The sequence below is a fragment of the Panthera pardus genome, unplaced genomic scaffold (assembly GCF_024362965.1).
Source record: "Panthera pardus isolate Hobbes unplaced genomic scaffold, ASM2436296v1 HiC_scaffold_13, whole genome shotgun sequence".
Classification (NCBI taxonomy): domain Eukaryota; kingdom Metazoa; phylum Chordata; class Mammalia; order Carnivora; family Felidae; genus Panthera; species Panthera pardus.
Window position 1 is genome coordinate 52,444,051 of NW_026526688.1, and position 15,000 is coordinate 52,459,050.

The 15,000-nt window shown below is 39.5% G+C and overlaps 1 protein-coding gene across 2 annotated transcripts in view; it reads left to right on the forward strand.

Moving 5' to 3' along the window:
• The first annotated feature begins 2,818 nt into the window (after positions 1 to 2,818).
• The window catches only part of MTMR9 (myotubularin related protein 9), a 61,824-nt gene continuing 49,642 nt past the window's right edge, over positions 2,819 to 15,000 (forward strand). For both annotated transcript variants that reach the window (XM_019440933.2, XM_019440934.2), the window contains exon 1: positions 2,819 to 3,389. In XM_019440933.2, the coding sequence (XP_019296478.1) occupies positions 3,208 to 3,389 (182 nt within the window). In that variant the 5' untranslated portion in view covers positions 2,819 to 3,207. The remainder of the gene's footprint in view (positions 3,390 to 15,000) is intronic.

Sequence of the window (15,000 nt, forward strand, 5' to 3'; positions counted from 1 at the left end):
TAAAGTTCCCAGGGAATGCTGATGATGCTGGTCCCTGTCCTACACTTCCCCACCAGAGCAAGGTTTGAACTGGGTGCAAAATCTCAAGAGGAAACTGTCAGCTATTTAAGGATAGCTGGTGTGCAAACTGCTGGGAATGGGGTTTGGGAACTGTCGTGCCAGGTAGAGAGAATAGGAATGATGAGATCTGTGATGCTGATCACTGCCTAAGGGGCTAGATCACAAAAGGACCTACAAGAAAAGAAAAAAGAAATTTAGAACATAAAGAGGGCTTTAGCTACCAAATGGAAAAATAGTCTTGAGGGAAACCCTGTTGGAAGAAATGAGACCAACTAAGAGGCTTTCTCCTTAAGTACTGTGAGAGATGGTGGTGGCATCAGCCTTGGTGATGGAGAGAGGTGGGGGATTTCAAGAGTTATTAGATCACAATTTGGTGATTGATTTGCTTACGGGATGAAGGGAGGAAGAACACAAGGAAGATAGGCACGAGGTGATCAAGTTTGACTCAGCTGCCTGCTACAGTCAAGCACATGGAGAAAAACTGCTCATCAATGGCACATACAGGCAGTGTCTTCTCTATCTCAAGTGCTCCTGCTACTTTTGGCAACTGTAGATCGGCTTTCTTCAAACTACTTTCAAACGCTCCATTTCTACTAACTACTCAAGGCCTGGTAGAGAAACACAGAGCCGGGAAAGTAAACCTGTACTTCAAAATTTCCGTACTTACTCTCTTAGTTTCTGTTCATTAGTTGTGTAGGGTGTGTTGGCCTTCCCACATTAGCTGTTACTTTTTGAGGGCAAGTGCTGATGACCCAGTAGGCACCTAATACATGCGAGGTGACTATTTGATAGAATACAAGATGATTACACATTAATGCCATTTATTATCTCACAAAATAATAAAAAAAGTAATAACACCTGTAAGGTGTTGAGTATTTTACATGCATTATAAATGCCATCATCTTCTTTTGTTTATCAGCATCATCTGAGACCCTTACAACCAGGCTGTTTGTTTTGACTACAGCCTCCTCGAATTTAATGTAATAGAATGGAAGCCTGTCCTATTACTGTTGAGCTCGACTGCCACCTACTGTTCAGGTACTTACTAAGTTCACAAATGGCGCTCCGTCTCCGCTCTATTCTTTGCTATTGAATATTTGTTTTCTGCAGATCTCAGGGGCTTTCTATGCTTTGAGTTTCAACCCAGAGTAGGTGTAATTTTTTAAGTTTCCAGTGTTCCATTATAGCAATCCAACATGATACTGACAATTTTCTCTTGTGGGCAAAGAGTTTATGCCTTTATGGAATATTAAACATTTTAAAATGTAATGACACACTGTTTTTTTTTCATAGGCTTTTTTTGTTTTTCAGTTAAACTAAAAGAAAAGGTCACAGAATTTTGGAAGAATTTTTCCCTACCTCAAGCAGACATCATTAACTTAAGACAAGACAGACATCTTGGCTACATTCCATTCAGAGTATAAATCTTACTCATCCTTCAAGGTCATTGTTTCAAATGATATCTTCTCCATAAAACTTTCCCTGATTCCTCATTCTGGAAGTAAATTCTGAATTGTTATAATGAATCACAAAGTGGAAGGACGATAAAAATTCTAATTCGAAAAATAGCTTTATAAACCAGTTCCCTCATTTTCTCTTTTCTGTTGGTTCCTTTTTTTTTTTTTTTTTTCTTTTGGAGACAAATAAAACTGGACTCTCAGCTGTAACGATCTTATAAAGTGTTTGTTTTAATAAAGGAACATTTTAGGAAGGGCAAGGCCAGAAGCAGGGACACTGTTGGGGGGCAAGGCCAGAGGCAGGGACACTGTTGGGTGATGGGGTGAGATTTTATTTATTTCTCTCTCTATTTATTTATTTATATATATCAGGTGAGATTTTAGACAATTCATTTTGACTTTGATTGCTGTGAGACTTTAGCCTATCCGTTGTCCTCAGGTACTAGATGGTGAGGATTTCAAAGGTTAATGAAGTTACGAAAATAGTTTAAAGAAGGGGGCACTAAGCAAGAATTTATTTGAGTTAATTTCTCGTATAATTTAGGTATCTGGGAGTAGTTCAGTGGCACTGTATTTAATGGGGTGGCTATGTGGTGGTGACCAATGTCCTCCCCGCCCCCCGCCCCAGGTACCTTGATTTCACAGATCTAGATGGAAGTCCAGTCTCCGCTACAGACTAAGATTTAGCAAGCCATTTGAGCTTCCTCACAGGATAGGATTAAATTTTTCCTCTTCTGCGCATTGTGTGTTATTTCTACCTAGGTCCCTCTCATAGGTGTTTGCATGCTTTTTCTTACTCTCGTTCAAGGTCACAGAACCTTGGCGCGGCGCTCTCTGGGAGTCTGCGGTGCCGGCCCTGGGTTCCTCCCTTACACCTGCGGTTTCTCTACGGTCACAATCACTGATTCGATCGCACACTTGCCATCTCACGGAGAATGGAAGAAAATCCTCACACTTTACGTCAGCCCCACGTTGTGACGAGCCCTTGCAGGGACTACTAAAGTGCAGGGAGGCAGGCAAGGACCTCTTCTCGTCGTCCCTTCTTCCCTGGCCTTTTCTGATAAATATTTGGAAGGGGTGAGAGGGACGGCGGTGGGCGTGAAGGCAGAAAGGCTCTTTTTCCTGGTAGGAACACAAACCTTCGGGTCCTTGTTTCCGGAAACATTCTCTTCGGACCTGGGGAGGGGACCGACTTCCGGCTCTGACTTCCCTGCCTTTCGAGTTTCGAGCTCCACCGCTTCCGCCCAGAGTTGCCCTAGGCTCCGGCTCCGAGCAGCTACTTCCGCCAGGAGTCCCAAGCAGCTCGGTCTCGGAAACTGACCCTAAAGCGGCCTCCTCCTTGTCCCTTCAGCCTGCCCACCTGAGGCCGGGTCCCCAGGTGGCGGCAGAGGCTTGCTGGGCCTGTCGCGGAGCGTTCTCTCGGCCCGAGACCTGGACCTGGGGCACCGGGAGCACGAGAGAGACGCCCAGGCCTGGCCCAGCCCCAGCCCCCGTCTTCCCGCGGCCAGTGACGGTGGCCACAGGCCTCGCCGCGCCCACCCTAGCCTGGGGCGGGGCCCGGCCTCCCCGCCCCGTCCCCGCCCCTCCGGCCTGCCCCGAGCCTGGTCAGTCTGGTCCCCAGCCCTGCGGCGGTGTAACCGCCTCGGACCTCCGGGACTCGGCAGTCCCGTGGCTCCGGCCGCGGGGCAACATGGAGTTTGCGGAGCTGATTAAGACCCCGCGGGTGGACAATGTGGTGCTGCACCGGCCTTTTTATCCCGCCGTCGAAGGGACCTTGTGTCTGACTGGTCACCACCTGATCCTGTCTTCTCGGCAGGACAACACCGAGGAGCTGTGGCTTCTCCATTCAAATATCGACGCCATCGACAAGCGGTGAGTGCCCATCCCACCCCCTTCCCGTAGGGAGCTTGGGGGTCCTTAGGTGGACGTCTGAGGCCACGCGATTCAGTGTTTTCCTTGCGCCCCATCGCCTAACCCTCCAGCAAAATGAGCCCTCTCTGGCCTAGATTGAGGATAGGAATTTTAGAAAGCAGAAAACCATTCAAACGAGATGCCTGATTTCCGTTAAATCTGGGTGGAATTTCCAGGGTTGTCACATGGTTATCCTGATTATCATTTTTGGTACATAACATCATTTGGGTGGATTTTCAACCTTAAAAAAAAATTTCTTCTTGCACCATCATATTCCTTGTATTATTGATTATTGATTGCCTGTCACAGTTCTTGAAGTGGTTGAGTGTGATTTAGGTAAAGTCTTTAGTTGCCACTTTTGAGGAAAACTCCAAGAACTTCGTATGTAGTGTCTAAAGTTCACAAAACTTTTTTTTTTCCTTTGCCTCAAACATGTTTGGTTGATCATATTTGTCCTTATTTCTTACCTTCTGGGTCATCAATTGAATACTTCCTACCATAGGAGATTTAATATCTTTTATTTATCCTTACTAAGGTCTGCTTTTGGAAGAAACAGAATTGGCTCTTAATCAAAAATATTAATTCGTTAACCTCTTTTTTTTTTTCTTTTTGCACCCCAGACTCTGTCTTTCCAAGGTGGTGTCTCAGAGTCAAAAAGTTATACATCCATCTGCAGTCAAAATTCTTACTTCCCCAATGGCTCTGTGTACTTAACTCTAGCCAGGAGAAGGTGAATTGATCATCCAGTTTACACTAAAGTATAAATGAATGACAACAGCCTTTTTTATTACCTCTCAGGAAAACTTGGATATTAAGAAGATTCCTAGAGAGGTTATGCCTTAAAAGAAAATAATTTCTAGTGGTAGAATTTGAATGGTATGGATGAATTGGTGACAGATTTATTTATTTTTTTTCAAGCAGAGGATTCTTGCTAGACTCCTCAGATCAACCTTCTCCTGTGTAAAAGTTTTCGATGGTCTCTTCCTGGCCTGCATAATAAAGCATAAACCTCTTAACTCTATCATTTGTGGTGCTCCGTGTCTGGCCCTAACTTACTTTTCCCACTTTGGTTCTTGCCATTCCCTTTCACGAACCCTTTTTATTAGCCAGTCCTCACTCTTTATTTTTGCTTGCCGTGTCCTGCATTCTCTTGTGTATATCTTATCGATGCTCTTCCTTCTGCCTGGAATGCCGTGTTCCTCCCAAGTTTGTTAAAGATTTATTGAATGTCCTTAGGGTCTAGACATTTTGGGAGGCTTTAAGAACATCGAGATGAATAAAATATAGTGCTTGTCTTTCAGGACTTCATAGGCCATCATCCAACCTCTATTCGTCTATCAATAACCCTGTTAACTGCCGCCTCTTTTTGTAGGTTCTTCTTACAAAGAAGGCATTTCCACAACTAGAAGTAATTCTCACCTTGAAATGCTTTAGCTCTTTAATTATACCTCTTTAATAAGTGTATGTTACCATTTGTATTTTGATAGTTACATAGATGTTAGCTCCTTGAAGTCAGTACTTAACATTTGGTTAATTTTTATCTCTTTCCAAACTCCTAACGTGGGCAGATAGGCATATAGGAAGTATAAGATGGATTGACCCCCGAATGGTCTGTGGCGCTATAGAATACAAATTACTTATTTATTTTTTTTAATTTTTTAAAAATGTTTTTTATTTATTTTTGAAAGAGAATTAGACAGAATGTGAGTAGGCAAGGGGCAGAGAGAGAGGGAGACACGATATGAAGCAGCCTCTAGGCTCAGAGCTGTCAGCACAGAGCCTGACGCAGGGCTTGAACCCACGAACCCACGATATCATGACCCAAGCCAAAGTTGGATGCTTAACTGACTGAGCCACCAGGTGCCTCTGAAGCAGAGTTTCTCCTCACCACCAACTCCCTTTTCTTTTTTCTTCTTTTTCTATGGTTGCTTTTCACACTTTCATTTCATCATATTTACGTAGCATTTACTACATGCCAGGCCTGGTAAGGCTAACAAAGTATATAAAACATGACATTTTAACCTGTTAGGGCAGAAATGACAAATTGTGTATACATTTACCTTTTTCTCCAGGAAGCAGCACGATGTGATGGAAAGAGCACGAGCTAGGTGGTCAGACCAGAGTTTGTTTAATTGTTGTGGTCAAGAAATACTTCCATGTGTCTTCTATGTGCTGATCACTGTCTGGGCTCTGCAGGTACAGTGGTAACTAAGGTGGTTGAAGAAATTGTGTACCAGTGGAGGAGATAGACATTCAAATAAATCAACAAATAAGTAGATAACGATGTCAGGTAATAAGTTCCGGGAAGGAAAATAAAGAAAGATGGCAGGGTAGAGAATGCCTGTGTATTTAGAAAGAATTTCAGAGAAGACAAGTGACATTTAAATGAATGACATCTGAATGAAGAGAGGAAGCTAGCAGTGTGAATATGGGAAGAAGGAGCATTCCAGCCAGAGGGATCAGGGAATGCAAAGACAGGAATATGCTGGGATTAGACAAGAAAAAACATAGAGACCAGTTGGCTGGAGGGCAGTGAGCAAGAGTAGAGGCTAGAGGCATAGCAGAAAATGGTTGGAGGGATAAGCAGGGGCCAGATGGTGTAGGGCTTTATTTGCCGGTGTGATGGTTTTCACAGGAAGCCCCTGGAGAGTTGAAAGCAAGGAAGTAAGAGCAGACAGACTTTGTAGATGATTCCAGCCGCTGGCAGAAAATGGATTGCAGAGGGGGAACAGTGGAAGCAGTGGGCCCAGTTAGGAGACTGTTGAATAGTTCAGGGAAAGGGCAGTGGTGACTTTAGAATGGAAGCAGGGGCACCTGGGTGGCTCAGCAGGTTAAGCGTCGGACTTCTGCTCAGGGCATGATCGCACGGTTCGTGAGTTCGAGCCCCGCATCAGTTTCTACACTGGTGATGCAGAGCCTGCTGGGAATTCTTCCTCTCCCTTTCTCTCTGCTCCTTCCTCTCTCTCTCTCTCTCTCTCTCTCTCTCTCTCAATAAATAAATAAATAAATAAATAAATAAATAAATAAATAAACTTGAAATAAAAAAAGGAGTGGAAGCAGTAGTAGCATGATCAGAAGCAGGCCAGTTTGGGGTGTGTTTTGAAGGCTGAGCTGCCATGCCTCGTGAGTGAGTTGCAAATGCGATGTGAGAGGAAGAGCAGTATTAAGGATGCCTCTTTTAGTGCTGCCTCTGGTGGGGTAGGTGTCCTTGGACAAGCCACTTAACCTCTCTGAACATCACTTCTATCACACAGAGGAAGACAGCCCTTCTCGTATCTAGTAGTAACTTCTATTTGGGTAACACGTCACAGGCTCATGTAGTGCTGTCGTGCACGTTGCATACATAATTTGATGTGGTCCTTTCAGCACGCAAGGTGTTACACAGGTTTTACAATTATACCTTTTTCTTTTCATGGACCTCACATGTAGAGAGTTGAGTTAATCCTACTTAGTTGATGACTTGTCATTTTCAGGATGGATTCATTACAAGGTTTTCTTGTTTTTGTTTTTGTTTTTTTAATTTGATTCGTCTTCAAGCCCTAATTTTCATGCCTGTTTTCTACCTCATCCTCAGTCCCTATAGGCAAGTAATGCTGAGTGTTGCTATTTGTCCTTGGATATATGTATATTCCTATAAAATATATAGCACTATCATGTGTGAGTTTAATTTCCCTCAGTATGAGTATGTTGCAGATCTTGTTCTATTTCTCAACATTAACTCAGTACTCTTTGTTCAGGATCTCTTCCTATTGCTGTGTGTACATCCATTTCACTGTTTCTGATGGCAGAATAGAATCCCAAATTATCTACCACATTCTACTTTTCTGACCCTCCAGAAAACCTCCAACTTCCTGCTGTCACGACATATTCTGCCCCTCCCCCGCTTCATGTGTAAATTCTCTCCCTCTTTTTAAAAAAATTTTTTTTTAAATGTTTATTTATTATTGAAAGAGAGAGTCAGAGCGTGAGCAGGGGAGGGGCAGAGAGAGAGGGAGACACAGAATCCAAAGCAGGCTCCAGGCTCCGAGCTGTCAGCACAGAGCCCAACGTGGGGCTCGAACTCACAAACCTCAATATCATGACCTGAGCCGAAGTCGGATGCTTAACCGACTGAGCCACCCAGGCGCCCCTCTCTCTCTCTTAAAAAAAAAAAAAGTGCTTAAAAGTCTTTCTAGAATTGATTTGCACTGGTTCCATGTATACTCTTGAGGTATTATTCTTTACTTGGACATGGCAAATGTCTTCTAGTCTCTCACCCATTTGTTGACTTTTCTGTGGTGTTCTTTGTTGAACAAAAGGCCTTAATTTTAATTCAGAATTCATCAATTTTTACTTTATTGTTTGTGCTTTTTAAGTCATACTGAAGAAGATCACTAGGATATTCTCTACATTTTCTTCCAGATTAGCTTTATACTTTTACCCTTCACTTTTAGTACTTTAATTCATTTGGATTCTACCTTAATTTCAAGTGTTTTTCTCCATGTAGCAAGCCAGTTTTCTTAATACCATTGTCTAGCAACCCATTCTTGACTGATGCATCATAACATATATCAAGTGGTTTCATATATGTATAGCTTTCTCTGTGTCCCATAAGTTTTGTAATGTTATGTGTTTGTTTCCATTTGTTTCTATTTTTTCTAATTTACTGTGTGATTTTTTTTCTTTGATCCCTTGGTTGTTTATGTGTTTAAGAAAATTTTTTTAATGTTTATTTTTGAGAGAGAAAGAGATAGAGTGTGAGCAGGGGAGGAGCAGAGAGAGAGGGAGACACAGAATTGGAAGCAGGCTCTGGGCTCTGAGCTGTCAGCATGGAGCCCGATGTGGGGCTCGAACCCACAAACTGTGAGATCGTGACCTGAGCCGAAGTCGGACACTCAACCGACTGAGCCACCCAGGTGCCCATGGCTTGGTTGTTTATAAGTGTAGTGTTTAATTTCCATAATTTCGCGAATTTCCCAGTTTTCCTTTTGTTGTGGATTTCTAATTTCATCCCATTGTGTTCAGAGAAGGTACTTTGTAAGATATCTATCTTTTTAAATTTATTGAGGCTTTGATTTGTGACCTGACATATGTCAATCCTGGAAAATGTCCCATGTGTATTCTGTTGGTGTGTAGCATGTACATGTCTGATGTGTCTAGGTGGTTTATTGTGTTAAGTGTCTATTTCCTTATTTATCTTTAGTCTGGTTGTTCTAGCCACTATCATGAATAGGGTATTAAAGTCTCCAACTATTTTTTCCTTCAATTTCTGTCAGTTTTTGCTTCATATATTTTGGTTGCCTGTAATTAAGTGTGTAATATTTATAATTGTTATATCTTCTTGCTGTGATGAATCTTTTTTCGCATATAAAGTCCTTCCTTGTCTCTTGTAACCACTTCTGATTTAAAGTCCATTTTGTCTGAGATTAGTATAACTGTACCTATTGTCTTTTGGTTACTGTTTGTGTGGAATATCTGTTTTCTGTCTTTTCACTTTTAACCCCTTTGTGTCTTTGAATCTTGAGTCTCTTGTAAGACAGCATATTGTTGGATCATACATTTTTTTAAATGTGTATTTATTTTGAGAGACAGGGAGACAGAGAGAGAGAGAGCAAGAGAGAGAGAGAGAGAGCAGGGGAAGGGCAGAGAGAGAGAGAGAGAGAGAGAGAGAGAGAGAGAGAATCCTAAGCAGGTTCCATGCTGTCAGTGCAAAGCCTGACACAGGGCTCCATCCCACGACTGCGAGATCATGATCTGAGCTGAAATCAAGAGTTAGGTGCTCAACCGACTGAGCACCCAGGTGTCCCTAAACACATTTTTAAAAAAAGTTTTTTATTTTATTCTGATAAGAGAGAGTGTGTGAGTGGGGGAGAGGGGCAGAGGGAGAGGATCCGAGGCAGGCTTCACACTCAGCGCGGAACCCAATGCAGGGCTCGATCCCACCTGAGCCAAAATCAAGAGTAGGATGCTTAACCGACTGAGCCACCCAGGCACCCCCAGACCATGTTTTTATTCATTCTTCCAGTCTCTGTCTTTTGATTGAACGGTTTGTTTAATGCATTTACATTTAAAGTAATTTTTGATAAGGAGGGACTTCTGTTACTATGCTGTTTGTTTTCTATATGCCTTATAGCTTTTTAGTCCCTTAATTACTGTTCTATTTTGTATGTAGTTGATTTTTTGTAGTGAAATATTTAAATTTCTTTCTTGTCTACTTTTATGTATATTCTGTAGCTATTTTCTTTAAGATGATCATAGGCATTACATTTAACATCCTGAAGTTATAACACTCTAGTTTGAATTTATACCAGCTTAACTTCAATAGCATACAAAAAATCTACTTCTTTATAGGTCTGTCCCTACTTTTTTTCATTGTTAATGTCACAAAATTACATCTTTATACATTGTATGCCCCCAAACATAAACTCATAATTACTGAAAATGCATTACTCTCTTAAATTATGTAGTAAACAAAATTTGGGGTTATAAACCAAAGTTATAGTAAGACAGTAATATTAACTTTTATACTAATAATCTTTTCTTTGAATGTACTAATCTGTTAAATCATGTAGAAAACAGAAAGTACAATTACACACCATTATTACATATTAGCTTTTATAATTACCCATGTGTTTACCTTTATTGAGATCTTTATTTTTTCATATAACTTCAAATTACTGCCTAGTGTTCTTTCATTTAATCTTGTAGGACTCCCTTGAGCATTTCTTTTTTTTTTCTTTTTTTTTTTTAGTTTATTTTGAGAGAGAAAGCATGAGGTGGGGAGGGGCAAAGAAGGAGGGAGAGAGAGAGAATCCCAAGCAGGCCCTGCACTGTCAGCATAGAGCCTGATGCAGGGCTTACACTCAGGAACCATGAGATCATGACCTGAGCCAAAGTCAGATGCTTAACTTACTGAGCCACTGAGGTACCCCACCCTTGAGTATTTCTTGTAAGATAGCTCTAGTGGTCATAAATGCCTCAACTTTTGTTTATCTGGGATTATCTTAATTTCTCCCTCACTTTGGAAGGACACTTTTGCTGGATATAAGATTCTTAGTTGACAATTTTTTCTTTTAGCACTTTGAATATATTAGCTCACTGTCTTCTGGCTTCCAAAGTTTATGATGAGAAGTCTGTTTATTATCTTATTGTGGCTCCCTTGTATGTGACAATTTACTTCCCTCTTGCTGCTTTCAAAATTTTCTCTTTGTCTTTTGAAAGTTTGATTAAAATGTGTTTTGATGTGGTTCTCTGAGTTTATCTTATCTGGATTTTGTTGAACTTCTTGGATGTTTATATTCATGTCTTTCATCAAATTGGGGAATTTTTCAGCTATTATTTCTTCAAATATTCTCTCTCTCCCTTTCTCTTCTCTTTCTGGGACTTCCACAATGTGTATGTTGGTTCTCTTGTTGGTATCCCACAGGTCCCTTAGGCTCTGTTCTCTTTTTTTCAATCTTTTCTCTCTGTTCCTCAGACTCAATAATTTTCATTTTCTTATCTTCAGGTTCATTGATTTTTCTTCTGCCTGTTCACATCTGCCTTTGAATCCCTCTCGTGAATTTTTCATTTCAGTTATCGCACTTTTCAGCCCCAGCATTTCTTTTTGGTTTCCTTTTAGGTTTTCTCTCTCTTCATTGATATTTCCATTTTGTTCACACATCACATTCTTGACTTTCTCTACATCTTCCTTTAGTTCTTTGAGCATCTTTAAGACAATTGTTTTAAAATCATTGTCTAGTGTATCTGCCATCAGGTCTTTTTCAGGGAAAGTTTCTGTTGATGTATTTTTTTCCTTTGACTGTCCCATACTTTCCTGTTTATTTGTATGCTTTGTGATTTTTTTTTTTTTTTGGTTGAACATTGAACATTTGATCTAATAATGTGGTGATTCTGGAAATCATGTTTTTCTCCTTCCCCAAGGTTTGCTCTTTTTTTGTTGTTGTTTTGTTGTTGTTATTTACTTTTGTTGTTGTTGATGTTGTTATTTATTGTTGTAAGCTTTCTCTATGCCAAGGATCAGCCTAGAGTATAAATTTAAGGTCATCTTAGGGTTTTTTTTGAGCCTTTCCCTGGGCATTTCCAATCCTAGTTTTCCTGATTTATGTAATTGTCTTTGAATGTCTTAGTCTTTAATGTCTGTCTCCTGAAAGGAGAAGAGTGAAAAATGAAATGCAGGCAGGGAGGGGAAAGGGGACTGTTGTTTAAAACTCTGGAAGTCACTTGTTGGGGAGAGGCTTACAACAATGGGGAAAGATGCAATAACAGATGCAATAACCAGATGTCCACTGGCCTCTGCTCTTCTGTGATCAGAAGCAGCAATCAGCTAGCACACAAATCCTGATATTTGTAGGACAGGATCTCTTTTCTCTGATGTTTGGAGGACAGGGTCTTTTTTGCCCAACCTAGCTTCTGCAAGCTGTTTGTAAGTTGCTCCAGGAACGTGTGCACAGCTGCCCACCTCATGGGTAGGATGCATAGCTGCTGTTTTGCTAAGAGCTGAATTTATCCAAAACTTACCATCCAGGTCTCTGGAACTCTGGAAGTTGCAAGCCTTAGTAGACTCTAGAGTTACAAAACAGTCACATCAAACACATCATGCCAATGAAATTGCTGTCTAGGTTGGGAGACAGATTCCTGGTGCTTTCTATTCCACCATCTTCCCAGAATCTTTCCCTTTACTGAGTTTTGAGTGTTTTTAAAAATATATAGTTTAGATACAAGTCTTTTATTATATAAGATCTGCAAATATTTTCTGTCTGTGGCTTGGCTTTTCATTCTCTTTAGCAGTGTCTTTCAAAGAGAAAATGACTTAAATTTTGAAGAAGCCCAATTTACCAGTTCTTTTATAGATTGGGGTTGCGGTGTCTTATCTTAGAAATCATTGCCTAACCCAAGGTCACAAAGATTTTTTCTCTTTATCTTCTAGCACTTTTATAGTTTTAGGTTTTATCTTTATGTATATGATACATTTTGAGTTTTTATATATGGTTTATCGTATATGTGTGTATGTATGTATATTGCATATAGATATCTGATTGTTTTGCCCTTTTTTCAATGCATTGTCTTTGCATCTTTGTCCATATATAAATAGAACTGTTTCTAGACTCTTTTTTCTGGTTCATTGATCTGTTTATCTTGATGCTGTTACCACACTACCATACTGTCTTAATTACAGTAGCTTTATATTAAGTTGAAATTATGTAGTATTACATAATTGTTCTAATTAAAAGTTCTGTCTATTTCAGGTCATTTGCATTTCCATATGAATTTTAGAATCAGCTTGTCAATTTCTTTAAAAAAAGCCTCTGATTTTGATGAGAATTGTGTTCAATCTGTTGATAAATGAATTTGGTAAGAGTTAACATCTGATATCTAAATATTGAGTGTTCTGCCCCATGAACAAAGTGAATCTCTCCATTTATTTTATTTAGGTCTTCTTAAATTTCTTTCAGTGATGTGTTGTAATTTTCATTCATTCATCTTAGGCATCTTTTGACAGATTTTCCTCTAGTCCACATTATTAGATGCTCTTTCAAATGGTATTTTAAAAATTTCAATTTCTAATTGCTCATATGTATTAATTATGTTTTTTACTTTTTGTATTTTATAATACATTGATGTCTTAAGCCCCTTGCAGACCTGGAGTGGGACTGCTTCCACTCAGGGTTAGCTATTTCCTAGAGATAGCAAGAAAATTGCCTGCAAGCACACCTTTGATATGCAGACCAACCAATCTCAAGTCCATACCCGCATCTGCTTCCTCTTATCAGGCTTCTGCAGTCAGGACCACTATTCTCCTGTCCTAAATTCTTCCAGGGCCAGACAGATCCCTGGCAGACAACCAGGGATCACTGGTATAACCCAGAGCCTGACAGAATTATTCAAACTCTAATCCTAAACTTGCTCAGCTCACCTACCCTGCCTTTCCCATTCTTTTCTGTGAAACATCACAGAAGTTCTGGCCCATCCTTTCCTCTCGCTCTGTCTGCCTCCTGACTGTCCCAGATGCTTCCCCATGTGGCTCTGAGTGACATAGTTTGCCTCTCCTGTTGGGAAATGTGAGTAACAAAATAACTTTTCAGTGACAGTTATCTCCTGGTTATCAGCCTCACCATCCTGAATAAAAACCAAATCCTGGGCGTTTTAAACAATTGTTGCGATAGTATATAGAAATACTATTGATTTTTGTGTATTGAATTTGTATCTGGCAGCCTTACTAAACTCATCTTTTAATTCTAATAGCTTTTATGTATTTTTCATTGGCTTTTCTAAATAGGCAATCATGTCATCCTCAACTAAAGACCATTTTATTTCTTTGTTTTCAATCTGGATGCCATTTATTCATTCTGGTTTTGTTTTTTTGTGGTTTTTTTTGTTTTGTTTTCTTTTGTTTTGGCCTTATTGCACTGGCTATTAACTGTCAATACAATGTTGAATAGAAGTGGTGAGAGTGAACATCTCTGTTATTTCTGATATTAGTGAAAAAGTATTTAGTTTTCACTGTTAAGTCTGTAATTAGTAGTAGGGTTGTTTTGTTTTTGTTTTGTTTTGTTTTGGTAAATGCTGTTGAAGATGTTTCCTTTTGTTCCTAGTTTGCTGAGAGTTGAGGTTTTTTGTTTTTGTTTTTTAAAATCAGGAATAGATGTTGACTTTTGTCAAATGCTTTTTCTATATCTATTGAGATGATCATGTGGTGTTTTTCTTTTTTAATTTGGCAATATGATAAATTGCTTTGATTTTCAAATGATAAACCCCAGTTGCTTATGATGTATTATCCTTTTCATGTATTGTTGGATTTAATTTGCTAATATTTTGTTTAGAAATTTTGCATCTGGGTTCATGAAATATATTGGTCTGTAGTTTTCTTGTAATGTCTTTTTTTTTTTTAATATATATATTAGGGTTATGCTGGCCCCATGGAATGAATTGATAAATAATTGCCTTTTCTTCAACTTTCTGGAAGAGTTTGTCTTGAATAGTATTTTTTCCTTAAACATTTTGTAGAATTCATCAGTGAAGCCACCTAGACCTGAAGGTTATTTTGTTTTTGTTTTTTGTTTGTTTGTTTGTTTATTTGTTTGTTTTGGTGGTGGTAGGGAGGAGATTTTAATGAACATTTCAGTTTGTTTAATATCTATAAAACTAATTAGGTTCTCCTTGAGTTTGTGTCTTCTAGGAATTTGTCCATATCATTTCCCTTGTTGAATTTATTGGCATAAAGTTGTTACTAGTATTTCCTTTAATGTTTTTAATGCCTGTAGAATCTGTAGAGATTCTCGTTTCTCTCCTTACTGGTATTGGTAAATTGAGACAGATTTTCTTTTTTCCTGATCACTTTGACAAGTGGTTTATTGCTTTTATTATTTTCAAGCAATCATTTTTGCTTTTCTTGTTCCCTATAATTTTCTTTTTTCTCTTTTCATTGATTTTGGCTCTGATCTTTATTATTTAATGTCTTCTGCTTTGGATTTAATTTGCCCTTCTTTTCCTAGTATCCTGGAATCTGAAGTCACTATTATGAAACTTTCTTTTTTAATATAGATGCTTTCCTCAGACTATCAGCCCCACCCAGGTTCCCTCTCCTGTGGCC